The sequence below is a fragment of the Festucalex cinctus genome, chromosome 13 (assembly GCF_051991245.1).
Source record: "Festucalex cinctus isolate MCC-2025b chromosome 13, RoL_Fcin_1.0, whole genome shotgun sequence".
NCBI classification, from domain to species: Eukaryota; Metazoa; Chordata; class Actinopteri; order Syngnathiformes; family Syngnathidae; genus Festucalex; species Festucalex cinctus.
Window position 1 is genome coordinate 25,680,239 of NC_135423.1, and position 14,974 is coordinate 25,695,212.

At 39.7% G+C, this 14,974-nt stretch overlaps 1 protein-coding gene and 1 long non-coding RNA gene across 2 annotated transcripts in view; one reads left to right on the plus strand and one right to left on the minus strand.

Moving 5' to 3' along the window:
- Positions 1 to 14,974, minus strand: part of sorl1 (sortilin-related receptor, L(DLR class) A repeats containing) — a 172,698-nt gene that overhangs the window by 61,770 nt on the left and 95,954 nt on the right. Inside the window, exons 16-28 of the mRNA XM_077540257.1 lie at positions 13,267 to 13,352; positions 12,128 to 12,300; positions 11,659 to 11,790; positions 11,291 to 11,382; positions 9,474 to 9,720; positions 9,263 to 9,401; positions 8,892 to 9,065; positions 8,658 to 8,771; positions 8,466 to 8,588; positions 7,267 to 7,386; positions 6,885 to 7,010; positions 727 to 837; positions 490 to 621 (exon numbers count right to left, since the gene is read on the minus strand). Of these exons, the coding sequence (XP_077396383.1) occupies positions 490 to 621; positions 727 to 837; positions 6,885 to 7,010; positions 7,267 to 7,386; positions 8,466 to 8,588; positions 8,658 to 8,771; positions 8,892 to 9,065; positions 9,263 to 9,401; positions 9,474 to 9,720; positions 11,291 to 11,382; positions 11,659 to 11,790; positions 12,128 to 12,300; positions 13,267 to 13,352 (1,769 nt within the window). The remainder of the gene's footprint in view (positions 1 to 489; positions 622 to 726; positions 838 to 6,884; positions 7,011 to 7,266; positions 7,387 to 8,465; positions 8,589 to 8,657; positions 8,772 to 8,891; positions 9,066 to 9,262; positions 9,402 to 9,473; positions 9,721 to 11,290; positions 11,383 to 11,658; positions 11,791 to 12,127; positions 12,301 to 13,266; positions 13,353 to 14,974) is intronic.
- Positions 1,006 to 3,640, plus strand: LOC144032817 (uncharacterized). Its single transcript, XR_013287802.1, has 3 exons — positions 1,006 to 1,379; positions 1,749 to 1,835; positions 1,917 to 3,640. It is a non-coding gene; the product is annotated as an uncharacterized LOC144032817 (long non-coding RNA).

Here is a 14,974-nt window from a genome sequence, read left to right on the forward strand (position 1 = left end):
TTGAAGCAGAAATCATCTGTCAATCAAATAATCCTGAATCGAAAATCGTTTGAATCGAGAATCAAAAATCGAATCTGAATCGAATCGTAGACCCAAAAATCGTAATCGAATCGAATCGTGAGACAGTCAAAGATTCCCAGCCCTAACAGTTACTCACAGCAGTCAATCCAACCACTGACTTTCAAAGTCTCAAAAAAAACAAACACATCAGCCTTGGTAAATCTGAAAACAAACTACACCATTATTTTCACACAGGATTGAATTGAATGCATATCTAGTTTCATCAGTGTAGCATAAGTCCTTCCGGGCCAGGCTATCAACTTTTCAGCCACCCCTCACATACTCACACTCTATACAGTACAAGTATATAAGAAATGCAGTAACCAATTGCATTTCAATACATATGCAGCTATCTAATCTAATTCAGATTTTATAGATCATTTGAAAGTGATAAAACAAGGAAAACTTTGAAAAAGACAGATTCCTTACCACATTTGGCATAATCCGGATCCTCATCAGATCCATCTTCACAGTGTTTGACACCATCACATACCAAGGACTGAAAGAGACACTGGGCTCGGTTCTTGCATACAAACTCCATGTAGCGAGTGCACAATGGGTCTGTGGGCAAAAAAATAAATAAAGTAACATATTAAAAAAGGTACGATGTGCTCAACAAATTTGTGTGAGAATCACTGTCAGAATTTGTACGGTAACCATGCTCACCACAGTAGTCCTCATCAGCGCCATCTGGACACTCCTTAATGCCATTACAATGGGAAGTGACTGGCAAGCATGTGTCATTGGAGCAGAGGAAGCCTTTGCATTTAGATCCCTCTGGAAAATAATAAAATAATAAAAATAGTAAAGATTGCTGAAAGAGCTGTGCTTCTTCATGATTGTGGCGATGACACACAAACATAGGCAAGTAAGCTTCCTTATCTGGACTCTATCCTCTTATATAGGTCGCTTGCACATCGTAATGCATCATGGGAGTTTTTTCTTCGGGCGCCATCTTGGGTGTCCGCCGGTTCACAAGGTACACTCGTGAGTTACACGGTAGAGCTTATCAACCTGATGTCAATTACGCAGTATTTTCACGATTTACCGGAAGATCAAAAACAACGATACAGGCAGAAGGTGTCTCTGTGTGGTGGGATTGATCCTAATTACGTCCTGACCAAGGGTGATTTTTTTTTTTTGACGGAGAAAGCTTGCTGGCCAAATGTGACTTCTCTGGACATTTTTCACTACCTCGTGTTGACAACATGCTCCATAACACGCCAACAAATCCCTGGAGGCTTACAATTATTTTGTAAGCGGGTGGATACAGAGTGTAAACTTTAACATCGCATCAGAAGAAACTGTTGCTGTTGCACGTAAGTAAACCACATGGTGTTGGTAATTCTGCACACAAAAATGTTGATTTGTTCTCAGGCTTCCTGTTATCATTGTGTTTACATGCACAGCTGGGTTTACCTGATGTGGTTTTTCTAATCATTTTATAACAGGCAAATATGGCAGAGCGTATAAGAATAAAAAGTAACTATGCACAGCCTCCCCGTGGCTTAATTAAATTTAATGCTACCCTTTCACTAGTTACATGTTACTTAATCAACTTATTCTAAATGGTTAAGGTTAACCACTCTCAGAGGACGTATTTTTAGTTTCAGTTTCCAGTACAATAAAACGTGTTCATGGTAACTACTGAGCATACTGACAGCTTTTCTTATGATCTCACGGTTAAGGAGGCTGTCACAACACCCAATTTCTGTCTGGTGCCGGATGGCAACAATTCCCATCACTTGTCACGACAACACCAATATTATTACCAGGTATGTATGGCTTTACTTTTTGTAGTTTCTTATTTAATTCTATGTTTCATATTTTCATTACTATGTTTGTAATATTTTCAGATTCAGGCACAGATGAGTTTAACTGGACGGGACTTCTGCGACTTTGTGGTGTGGACAAAGTGTGATTGAGCGAGTCCACCCAGATCGCTCGTTTTGGCCAGCTGGAAAAGCCAGAGTTTTTTTTTCCCCAAAGTCCCCTCCTTACCTGAACTGCTCGGGAGAGCATTTACTAGATCAGCAGTGGACTTCCAGTGTTCCTGCTCAGCCGCTGTCACCTACCACTTGCTCATGTACTTCAAAGATGCGGAATAAAGTAGTTTTTTGTGCTGAAGCAGATTGTAAAATCAAATGATATCACTTGAAGTGTGCCAATCTAGACTGCCAAAAGGACAGTGGTTTTGTGACAAGTGTGAAACAAGGATTATTGGGAAAACTGAAACACAGTACTGGTACTTGTCTTACATTAAACAAATTTAAAAGAGAGCAACTTTTTCCTCTGTACATAGTATAATGAAAGTCATTGCGTACCCCATCAACATTACATCATACCGTCATCAGGATGGTAGGCACCTGTGCTAAAATAAATACATTAATTAACAGTTCAATTTTATCCCTGAAATTACTACATCTAATCATTATTCACTTCATTTTTTGTGCTTTTAGAAATAATAGAGATTTATGCCATTACTTTAAGAGGGACCATATTGCACATTGAGTCAAATCCTGTCATTTGTTCTATGTATAGCTTTGTAAACAAACCCAACAATAGAATTTGTATAATCGCTGCCTTTATTAGCGCCAAACAAAGAGTCGCATGTTGTCCTCCTCCAATGCTTTGATGCTCGCCTTCGTTTCCATCATGTCAGTGGCAATCAAGTCGGTGTGGCATGAGATCCCTAAAGAAATAATAATAAAAAAAAAAAAGATCACAAAAAAATACGGTACCAGTAAAAGGTTTAATATAGTACAGTAGTATCGTTTTTTTGTCAGTGTAAAAGAAATGTACACATTTTGTTGCATTTTTTAATGTATGAACATTGCTACAGGCAAATACTTATTTCTATAAACACTTCAAAATGTCTCTAAAATATAAGGTGCGTGTACACACACAAACATAAACACATACATTCACTCATGCATACAATATATCATGTAATGAATTCTGAGTGGCATACCAGAGTCAATGATGTCAGCAGTACTTGAGGGTACAGGTTACTGGAGCCATCTGGCTGCATAACTGCAACAAACTCTCTGCCACTTCGAGTCGTCTTTTCTTTGCTTGTCTCTCCTGTGCACGTTCATATCTTGGCACCGACTGGGCTGAGACATAGATGTTGTAACTTGGGACCCAACTTTAATGTTGGAGCCCAGTCGGGATGATTGGACAGAAAAACGGGCGCAGGGTGACCTGTTAAAATAAACAAATATATAAACAAATAAAATATGGAAAGACTGGTTATTTTGCCGCAGTAGGGTGGCCGTGAATAAGTTCTTTAGCATGATGTGTAGGCTACCGGGGGTCTGTTTTCTTGCATCACCCCCTTCTGTCTCTTTTTTCCAAGTTTACATTTTGCCACCAAAAAACATGTTATCGGCATTAAGAGCCCAAGACTAATCAATCCAATTTCAGCAGTAAACACTTTGCACTGGCACTACTTGGGTGAAAATGTTCGATGTTAGCTTTCGGCTAACGTCCGCTAGCCAGCTTGTACTACCGAACTTGCTTGCTCATGAATCCAAAACATAAGCAACTTGCCCATATATGGGCGGTCGCAACGTTATTAATCCTCATGCATTAAATGAAGGTAAACAAGCTTACCGCTCACAAAGTGATGGCTGCACACACGAGCCCAAAGTAACGACTTCCCTCCGGAGTCCGCACTCCTCTGTCTCCAGGCACTGGTTCCTAGTTATTTTCGGAATTCGGAAGAAATTTTCCCCCATTTTCCCCCTTGGCTTTGTTCGAACAGCCAACGATGCAGCAACAATGTACCATTTTAAACGCAGACAACAAACGTGATAGATACGTGTCCGAATCATTACGTAAATGGAGGCCACCCAGCATGGCGACTACGACAAATCCGAGGCGGAAGTGACGACATGTGCAAGCGACCTATTGGCCTGAATGACTAAAAACGTGCATGCATAAACGAACACAAACTTGATTAGCACACAAATTGAGGTTAAAGCTGATCTAAACAGATGCAATAAATTACCAGGAAAAATAAACAAAATGATTAATTTAGAATGCGCAATATGTAAATTGATTATTTCAGCATGTACAATTAGATTTTTCAAACCTGAGAAAAACTACACTGATGATTTTGTAGTATTAAATAGTACGTGTAAAATGCATGCAAACCAGTGGCAATGTAACATACACAAAATGAAAGGCAGCTAGGGAGAACTTTGCCACTTGTGTGAACATTTTTGAAAAGTTGACAAAAATTATCGCAATAAATTGTTTATTCAGCAATGTAGATTTAGAGCTTTTGAATGATCTAAGGCAGGAGAAACCAACTCTGGTCCTCGAGGGTCTCTATCCCTTATGTTTTCATTATTCCCCTCCTCCAACGCACCTGATTCCAATGATCAGCTCATCAGCAAGCTTTCCAGGAACCTAACAGCAATCCTGATCATTTGAATCATGGTATGTTGGAGGAGGGAAACATACAAAATGCAGGATAGGGGGCCACGGAGACCAGAGTGGGTGCCCTATCTACTATACTGCTGTGTCTGGGTCATTGTGAGAATTGGTACTGGCTTCTCCCAAAACCTTGCACCTCCCAAATTTTCGGGAGACCCCAAAAATAGCAGGTTTGTTCAACCATTAATATTGCATCATTAAAGAGAGCACACACTTTAAATTGGTCAGTAATTTGTAAAAGTGCCACCCACTTACCAGTATAGATTTTTGAAAAAAAAAAGTATATATATATATATGAAAACTGCCAAATTGTGACTTATGAGGATTCAGCCCAACGCCAGCGATATGGTGAAGACCATTAGAGCTCTACCTTAACTCATTTGCTCCCAAAAACGTATAAATACTAGGGGTGGGAGAAAAAAATCGATATCGCAATATATTGTTGCGCTCTCTGTTGCAATAAATTATCAATACACTGATGGTAGATATCGATATAATGTGTCCAGTTATGCAGTGTTATGTTATAAATGTTTATGCACTTTAATTTGTCTCACTTTACAATGTTTGCAGTTAAAAGGCTCAGCGGTTGTGAGGCACGATGCAGAACTTTGTACATTGTACAAAGTTTTGGCATTGAATAAATGCATAATTAGACATTTTCCTTTTTATGGGCATTTATTGGCTTTTTCAGTCACATATCATGATATATTGCTAAAATTTTTTTCGACAATCATAAAAAATCGTAGATGTCGCGTATCGTGATATTATCAATATCGTGAGCCAAATATCGTCACAGTATCGAATCGTGGTTTACCCGTATCGTCCCACTCCTAATAAATATGTTCTATTTTAAATGTTTTGTGTCCCAAAGACGTGTATATATACCTCCACGTTTTTTTTGTTTTTTTAATTTGTATTTATTTTATTTTTTTATGCTAGAATATACAGAAGGCTTTGATGCAGCCTCTCAACTGCAAAGAACGGTTGAGAAATGGTAGTTATTACTAGTGTTGTTCCGATACCGATACTGGTATCGGCAGAGGTGCCGAAACTGCCTTAAAACAGTGGTATCGGTATCGGTGAGTACTCACAAGTAACATGCTGATACCATTAATTCCAACACTAATATAGAATTTTGGATGCAGCTTCTTGTTTCTTTGCTCGTGCATGACATTCACTGATATGTGACATGTTCACTTCATAACGATATCCTATTGGCCCTTGAATGCTCTGAACCAATGGCAGGACAGCTTTTTCATGTTGAGGGAAAAAAAACCTTAGGTATCGGTATGGTATCGGTATCGGCCAATACTGCAAAGCTGGGTAATGGAATCGGTATCGGGGGCCAAAAAACGATATCGGATCAACACTAGTTATTACTCAAGCCAGTTATTACTCGGCCAGCAGGTGGGAGCAGAGCAAAGGAGATCAACCAGGGCCCATGTTGGGGGAAAAAATTACTCACAATTCTAAATAGAATTGAGAAAGAAGAGACTAATCTTTCTTTTGGTAGGTTCCATCTTTTTTATAATAATAGAACACAATATTCTGTGGGCCTGCGATTGGTTGGCAACCAGTCCAGGGTGTCCCCTGCCTACTGCCCAGAGCCAGCTGAGATAGGCGCCAGCAGCCCCCGCGACCCTTGTGAGGAATAAGCGGTCAAGAAAATGGATGGATGGATGGATGAATATTCTGTGGGCCTTGCAAAATAAGTCAACTTCCAGTAAAACAGCCGGGAGTGAAGGGGATTGCTTCTCTGAAAATGGCTGGGAGTGAATGAGTTTAGCATGTAACCTTCTCCAAATACGGTGGTCTCCACCACTTTTACACCTCTTGCCAACAGCAAGACATGACACAATCTGTCATGCAATCTGTTAGAGTGAGTAATAATGTAGTTTAGTAGCTGCTATTTGGGGTCTTAGCAAATATTCAACACAGACACTGGTAACACCCACAATCTGTCACAGCAAACATGCACTTTAGCGGCCGCTAACTGGGATCTTTTTCAGTCTAAGTAAATATTATAGATGGCTATTATTGCCAAAGACATAATAATGCCAATAATTATCTAACAAGCAGGGCTAAATAGAATACTTGGCTGTAGTATATTATTATTACCTTACTGGATCATGGATGGATGGATAAATAAATAAATATACATACATAAATTAATTATTTAATTTACAAAAAAAATATATCAGTCAAAAACTATATAGCATGAAAAAAAAAAAAAAGAATATAACCACCATGCTGATGATAGTAATACGTCAAGTGTGACCTTGCTTAACTGATGCAGCTGATATCGGGCAACATGATGACAGGTAGTGAAACGCAGTGTTGTGTGATGTACAGGACATGTGTTAGTAAGTGTTTCATGTTACCACAGTAATGAGGGTCTTCATCTGAGCTGTCCTGGCAGTCATTGTCACCGTCGCACGTCCAGCGCTGCGGTATGCAATGCCCCGTGTGACACTGGAAACTACTGGATTCACATGTATGTTGGGCAGCTAGAAAGAAACAAGAATTTGAGCTAATTAGAGCAGCAAGAAAAGCTTTGAGGATATACAGTAAGAATCTTTTTACACAATCGTGATTTTAATACTATCACAAAAAAGCTGTTAAAGATTTTTTTACCTAAGCCAAGACAATATTACTAATATTGTAATTGTGCAAAAGTTAGACTTTTAACAGTGGGATCTTATCACTGAATTCTATAAAAATAAATAAATAAATAAATAAATAAATAAATAAATAAAACATTACCTGTGCAGTTCGCCTCATCTGACCAGTCTCTGCAGTCATTGTCTCCATCACAACGCCAGGCATCACGGATGCAAACACCGCGTGCACATGTAAACTCATCGGCACCACACACGTGAGAATCTAAGTCATATAACAACAATCAAACTAAAAATCAATTATCAACTGAAGGGGAAAGTTACACTGTTACTCTCAACATACAGCATCTCTCCAAACACCAGCTGGTGTTCAATTAAATGTTGAAAACTGTAGTAACCATAGGAAGAATGAGTAACATTTACGTAAAAATTCTTGTGAGGTTTTTTTTCACAAATTTTACAAGGAGTGTATTGAGTACATCCACCCATCCATCTTCTTGACCGCTTTTTCCTCACAATGGTCACGGGGGGTGCTGGCGCCTATCTCAGCTGGCTCTGGGCAGTAGGCGGGGGACACCCTGAACTGGTTGCCAGCCAATCGGAGGGCACACAGAGACGAACAACCATCCACACTCACAAGCACACCTAGGGACAATTCGGAGCGCCCAATTGAAGTTTGAAGTTTGAAGTTTGAAGTTTATTGAACATATGCATATATACACGTATAATTATATAAACACATAAAGTTAAAAGTAAAAAAAAAATAAAAGAAACATCCAATAAATATCTATGTATATGTTCAAGGGAGTAGGAAGAAGTTGAAAACGATTAACCTGCCCTGCATGTCTTTGGAATTTAGGAGGAGACCGGAGTACCCGGAGAAGACGCACGCGGGCACGGGGAGAACATGCAAACTCCACACAGGAAGGCCAGAGCCTGGACTCGAACCGGAGTCCTCAGAACTGGGAGGCGGACGTGCTAACCACTCGCCCACCGTGCCGCCCGTATTGAGTACATTTTACTAATTTATTAAAAAAAAAATACTCAAGCAACAAACATGACTTTCAGCTTGGAAGAAAGCAACTCTACGCCTGAGCCATGCCACTATTCATTACCTGCATTGCTGGTGTGTCCAAAATGAGACAAAATATGCTCTTGGTGGTACGAGGATTCCACCTGACACCAGCGATATACTAACACACAGCAGGAGTGGCTTGGCTCAGGTGGTAGAGTGGCTGTCTCCCAAGCTGAAGGTCACGAGTTCGTTCCTCAAGGCTTGAGTAACTTTAAAAAAAAAAAAAACTTTTATATTAATATACCGTAAACATATGAATGAAGACTTACCACAGTGCTCTTCATCACTGTTGTCTCCACAGTCATCTTCGTGGTCACATTGGAAAGCCAAAGGAATGCAAGAACCAGAGGAGACGCAGCGGAACTGGTTGGTCGGGTCACAGGTTGTAGTTGCTGAAGACACCAACAAGAACAGTTTGAGTCAAGCTAAGTTTTTATTGGACGATAACACTGTGTACTTACGACACTCCTGCTCATCACTCATGTCTCCGCAGTCGTCGTCACTGTCACACTTCCAGATATTACTAATACAGCGGCCATTTGAGCAGCGGTACTGGTTGGCAGAACAGCTCACCTCTGACAATGACGGGCATAGTCACACACAACCAATACTTAGACAAGTAAACAAGCCATTTTTAATGGCTCCATTTATAAGCCAATTGCAGCACAAGGTGATTTTCTAAAACACAGTCTCACCAGTCTTAACGCAGGTGTTGTTTTGGAGCTGGTATCCTGTAGGGCACTGGCACTGCACCTGTCCATCAGGCAAGGTGGTAGTTGGGGTGCCTTCTGGACAAATGCAGGTGTGTCTCGAGCCAGGCTGAGGCAGACACAGTAACCTGCATGGCAGGTCAGCACAGGCGTTGTGCCCTGGTAGATAATTGAAGACATATTGTGTCGTGAAGTTTTCAGTCGGTTCTACAGGTACACTACTATCTATGCTTAATAAATCTTGTTAAGCTTCCTTGTCTGATCTGTTTTTACATGAATTTAGTACACATGCAACTGCTTAATGTATTATTCCAATTCATCCACTCATATATCTGTTTCACAGACACTTTTCTCACCTCCGTTCTTGCCTTTATAAAAAATCTTAAGGTCCATGACACCAGTCAGTCTGCCAACAATTAGCTCATGACTCTCAGTACCACTTTTCAGTGCTTTGAAGATCCCCATTCTGGACCAGTCGTCCCAATACAAGTCATTCTGCAAGCAAGTTTGTTAACATTTCAAAAGGCAAACAGTCAGTTCAAACTATTTAAAATGAGAAGCACGCACCTTGAAGACAGCGATGGCATATGGGTGGGGTAACCCCTCGAAGAGAATGTGTCGTTGTCCTCCAGTGAAGTCGGCCCTTTCAATGCGGTCGCTGAAAGCCTCGGTCCAGTACAGCCAATGATCATCAACTGTAATTCCATTGGGCCAGCGGACACCTTCTGAGGCAATTGAGGACACACCGGTTCCATCCATGGCACTTCGGTAAATACCTGCTGCTCTGTCTCCCCAGTCAGTCCAGAACATCAGACTGTGGGGCAATACATTACGGATTAAATATAGTGGTACCTCGTTGTTTAAACATAATTCGTTCCTGTGAAATGCTCAAAGTCACAGTGGTCACAGAAATAATTTGAATCTGACAAAAGTAATGAAAATTAACAAATGAAAATCAGACACTGCTTTTGAATTGTGCTTCAACGTAATTATTTTAAAAAACAAACCCATGAAACAGGCCTGGACATTAACCCAAATAGTTGGTTAAAAAAAAAAGAAAAAAAAAGAGGTTCGTAACTCAAGGTTACAATGTATATAGTTTATATTTTGTTAACAGACTTTTATGGTTAAGTATACAGTGGTACCTCTACTTACGAAATTAATTGGTTCCGGAAGAAAGTTCTTAAGTAGAAAATTTTGTAAGTAGAGACGCATTTCCCATGTAAATGCCCTAATCCGTTCCGAGCCTCCTAAAATTCAGACATAAATGTTTTATAAAGCATAAAAATGCATCAAAACATGTAACAAATACATGTTACAATTAGATTAGTGCACAATAAAGGAGAGTTCTGCGTAATGTAAAAAACAAAGAATAGAGTAAAGAATAAAAATGGTGGTCATTTACCTTTTTAACTGCTGTCCTCATTGTTTTTCGCCCTCTTTGGTTCATGTTCTCTCTCAGAAGTGTTTTTTCTGCCTGGTGTTTTGCAAAGAACTGATCCAAGGATGTTTGTTTTGTTTTTTTGTTTTTTGTTTGTTTTTAAACAATGCTTCGTAAATGTCCAAGGCAAACATCATCTTAGTGAGCAAACACCCAACTGGTGAACACTTTTTCTGGCCGATTCTTTTAAACAAATTCTGAAACGTCATGGAAACTTCCGGTATGGTGAGGAATCTTTTTTTCCCCCCCAAAAAAAAAGAAAAAAAAAAGGACTCGTCTCGTCGTAATTAAAAACTTACTGTGCCTTCATCAATCACCAATTTTTGCACAAATTCGTTGGCCGTTAGTTCATACATTTACGAAAAACTATCGGAACACTTCATGGGCCGCGGGATGAATGATGAGGACGCTGTATAGACACCGATCTAGTATCTAGGCTCATAGATACCTATGGTAAAGGTTCCTCTTAGCCAATGGGATGCCAGAAACATGCACAAACACCGATCTAGTATACGCTCATAACTATGGTAGAGGTTCCTCTTAGCCAATGGGATGCCAGAACGATGCACAAACACCGATCTAGTATTTACGCTCATAGGCACCTATGGTAGGAAATAGCCATAGCCGAAAGTATTTTGCGTTCGGTAATGTATTTTTACCTTCGTATCTAGAAATTTCTTTCATAACAAGAGGCAATATTTTCCCGTTGAGGCGTTTCGTAACTCGAAAATTTCGCATGAAGAGACGTTCGTAAGTAGAGGTTCCACTGTACTACTCCCTTTACATTCATGTTTTACATCTGAAACTTAAAATAAAAAACTTATTGGCACAAAATTGATACTTTAATTTCCAATATTTTAACATTTCAAATATTGATTTTGGCCTTAGAAATAAAGGGATGCTTGGTCCGTGTGCGCATGTGTGTTTAATGTAAGGAGTTTACCCCTGTTCGGGCAGAAGAACAAGAGCTCGCGGATGTTCCAGGATAGAGGCGTTAAGGAGAGTGTGACGGAAATCCCCATCAGGATTGGAAACCTTAAACATACACAAACCAGCAAATGTTTTTTGTTTTTTTTTAATTTACAAGTGCGTGAGTGGAAATGAGAAAATACATTTTAGCTCGCAAGATATGCAAAGCAAATATGCGACTTATGTATAACTGGTGTTGGCAAAATACATAAATGTCGCCTCCTGGTTTCTTTTAGTTAACAGATTGTGCATCCGTACACATTTTACAATTATTCCTACCATCTAATTTTACACGTCATTTAAATACATTATACAACTTTATAATGCATCAGTTTTGTTTACCTCAATTTTCTGTGCACCAGCATCAACCCAGTAAAGCAATCTGCTAATGGGGTCAAAAGCCAAGGCCTCCACGTTCTGCAGGTCTCTCCTGATTATAATCTCCTGACCTGTGCTGCCATTTAGACAGAGACGCTGCAATAGAAGATACCTCATTGGTAATGGTTAACCTCAAACATCAGATTTTCTTTTTTTAAATCTGTCTTAAAATAAAACATGAGAAAAGACAACAAGTATGTGTCACATAACTCTAAGGACTTTTAATTTAAATTATCACTCGTTTGACTGCAGCTACAGCTATCAGAGAATTTGGATTAAGGAGAATAGAAAGGCAGAGTATGGATATCATTCAAAACTTGCTTAGATATAGAAGAATAGTACCTACAAGTTTGAAAAAGATAATTGAGAATTGTGATACGTAATTCTATTTTGTGACAGTAGTTACTGTTCAATTTGTAATGGAGTCTCAAACCTGTATGGTATCCAGCAAGATGTCAGCCCAGTAGATGCAGTTCTTGTCATAGTCAAAGTCCAGAGCCACGGCCTCCTTTAGGCCCACTAGAGGGAGGACCTGGTCAGTACCAGTGGCAAGGTCATAGCGATGGATCGAGTTCCTCACAGCATACAGGATGAACTCATTACTCTCTGAATAGGGAGTAAAAGATGGGCAGAGGGAATCGATCACTGCCAAATAAGCCTAAATATTTTAAATGACTGAGTTTAATGTCCTGCAGAGTCAATCTGGTCTTATTTGTCCACATAAAATGGTGTAAAATGTATTTAGCATTTTTGCCATTTTCCTAGTTAGACAGATCTAACATCAAAGTAGATATCCTCGGGAGTTAGTAACTATTAGGGCATCCAACGTTGTTCATCCTATCTTGTGGTAATATAATCCATTTTCTAAACCACTTGTCCTCAATAGGGTCGTGAATTAGATAAGAGCATGGTCACCTACCTTTTTCAAACTGAGAGCTACTTCGAGGGTACTGATTAACATGAAGTGCTACCACACTTTTGGAATAACACATTTGCTCAGCATAACCTTTAATATTATTACAATTATATTAATTCATGAGAAGACAATCATCATGCTAATGATTTTTCATAACAAATGGATATATATCAATAGGCTACACTATTTTTAGAAGTCTCTGCCAGTGTTTACATTTTGAAACCATCACTTCTACAACATTTTTAGAAAATAAATAATGTCCCATCACTGGTGAGCTATCTTTTAGATCCGGGCCACGGGCTACTCACATGGCCCTTGGTGGCTACCTGGTGCTGATGGGCACTATGATGGCTACAGCCTATCCTGGCTGATATGGGGTATATGCCACGGAAGAGGCGGGACATGATTTTGCACAACAGTTTCTTTCCGGTCCGGGTTACGAACGCGCCACCAAGGGGCACAAAGTCGGAAGCACAAGTATTTTTGACGCAGCCCACACGTCGCAAACCGAACCGGAAACAAACTGATGTACAAAAACAGTCCCACCTCTTCCGTGGCATATACCCCATTGGGCAAGAAGCTGTGTACAAGTGGTCACCAGCCAATTGCAGTGCAGTGTAACGCATTACAACAAGTCAAATGGAAGATGCAATTACCTCCAACAGGACAAGGCAGCATCTCTCCATCCAGTCGAGCTTCCACATCGCCTCCGCTGCAACTGTCCCCAGGTACTTTCCGGTATCTGTGGCATGACAGAGAATGGCTAAGAATTTCCAGTCGTCTGACACTTGGTGGTGCTCTTGGCAAAATGATGAATAAGAAAGTGTGTTGGGGTTGTATATTCATGCTTTGGTATTTCATTAAAGCCCCAGTGTGTAGCTCACGACCGCCATCTATCGGTCAAACAAGATAATGCAATGATTTTAAGCACACGAACTACGGCGTCCCAGAGAGACCCTACTTCAACAGCCTACCACCAATTTCACCGGAACAGAACGCAAACAACTTCTGGTATTCCCTCGAGTGATGACGTAAGTGAATTGCATTTGTTAGACATACTGTACAGATCCCTAATATTTGTGATTTAGTCATTTAATTTCAGAATTAATATTTTTGTCGGCATTGTTAGGAAATACTGTACGTCAGCTAATGATAATGGCTATCTATGTTCATATTTGTTAGTGCAACTAAACTATGCAACAGAGAACACACAGTTATGTTATATGTTTTATAGACATGTGGACCATCTCAAAGAGGGCGAGGAGGGGGCGAGGGAGACGACGAGGAAGAGAACGCAGAAGTGAACGCGGTGTCTCGTAACGTACAATTATGTCATCATGGAAAAATAATTCCATTCGAGTATGCATGTTGTTGAATTGAGTAGATTGAGTAGGGTCAGATGAAACGCCATATCATGTAAAATGAGATAACAAATTAATGGGCTAGACTCAATTCTTAGTTAGAGACCAATTGGTGTCTGTAGGACTGAGAATCATTCTTTGGCCTCTGGGTGCAGTTCCTCAAAGTAACCACCAGATGTCGCCAAACCTGTACAACTAAGCCACCCACTCAGCATTGCCCGGACATACATTCCTTATAAGGCCATAAAGGGCCAGATACAAATTGAGTGTAAATAAATGATATCCTGAATTAAGTAATACACACAACACAATCTATATTCGACAATTGTTAGCCTGATTTATGGAGCAATGTTTATAGCACATTGAGCCCAACTATGAAGTTTTGCTGTCTTTTCTTTTCTTTTCTTTTCTTTTATTTATAAGCGATACTGTCTTTTATCGCTGATAATATTGCTGTAACTGAATTGAAAAGATTACCTGTATGTATTGTTTGATTTAACAATGATATATACAAGATGTGAAACAAGAACTAGAATTAACCTGTTAAGTTCCCTGAGAGAATTTGGGATTAACATGTCATGTATATACATGTTATTCATGCTTGCTTAATTAATATATCTATGTTATTTATTTTAACGTTTATCATTGTCGAATAGAGCCATGACCTTTGACATATTTTTATTCAACGTTGTGTGTCCATGACTCAATTGTAAAGAATTTATGACTCATCTTCATGACTCATCTGTGGAAAATTACTGAGAATGAGTCTCAACAAGTGCACATTGATATGAGGAGATGCGGAAGGACACTCACCGGAAGAAATCAGTGATATGACCCAAGGTGATAAAAGGTCGTCACCAGCTGGGATCGACGCCCTTTTTCCCTGCGATGTGGTCTGGACGGAGTGTGTTTACGAAGATAGGATTTACGGCTGTTGGATTTTAAGATTTTTTACGAAGGAACTTGGACTTGTAGCCGTGAATGGAATATTCTTCACTGATTG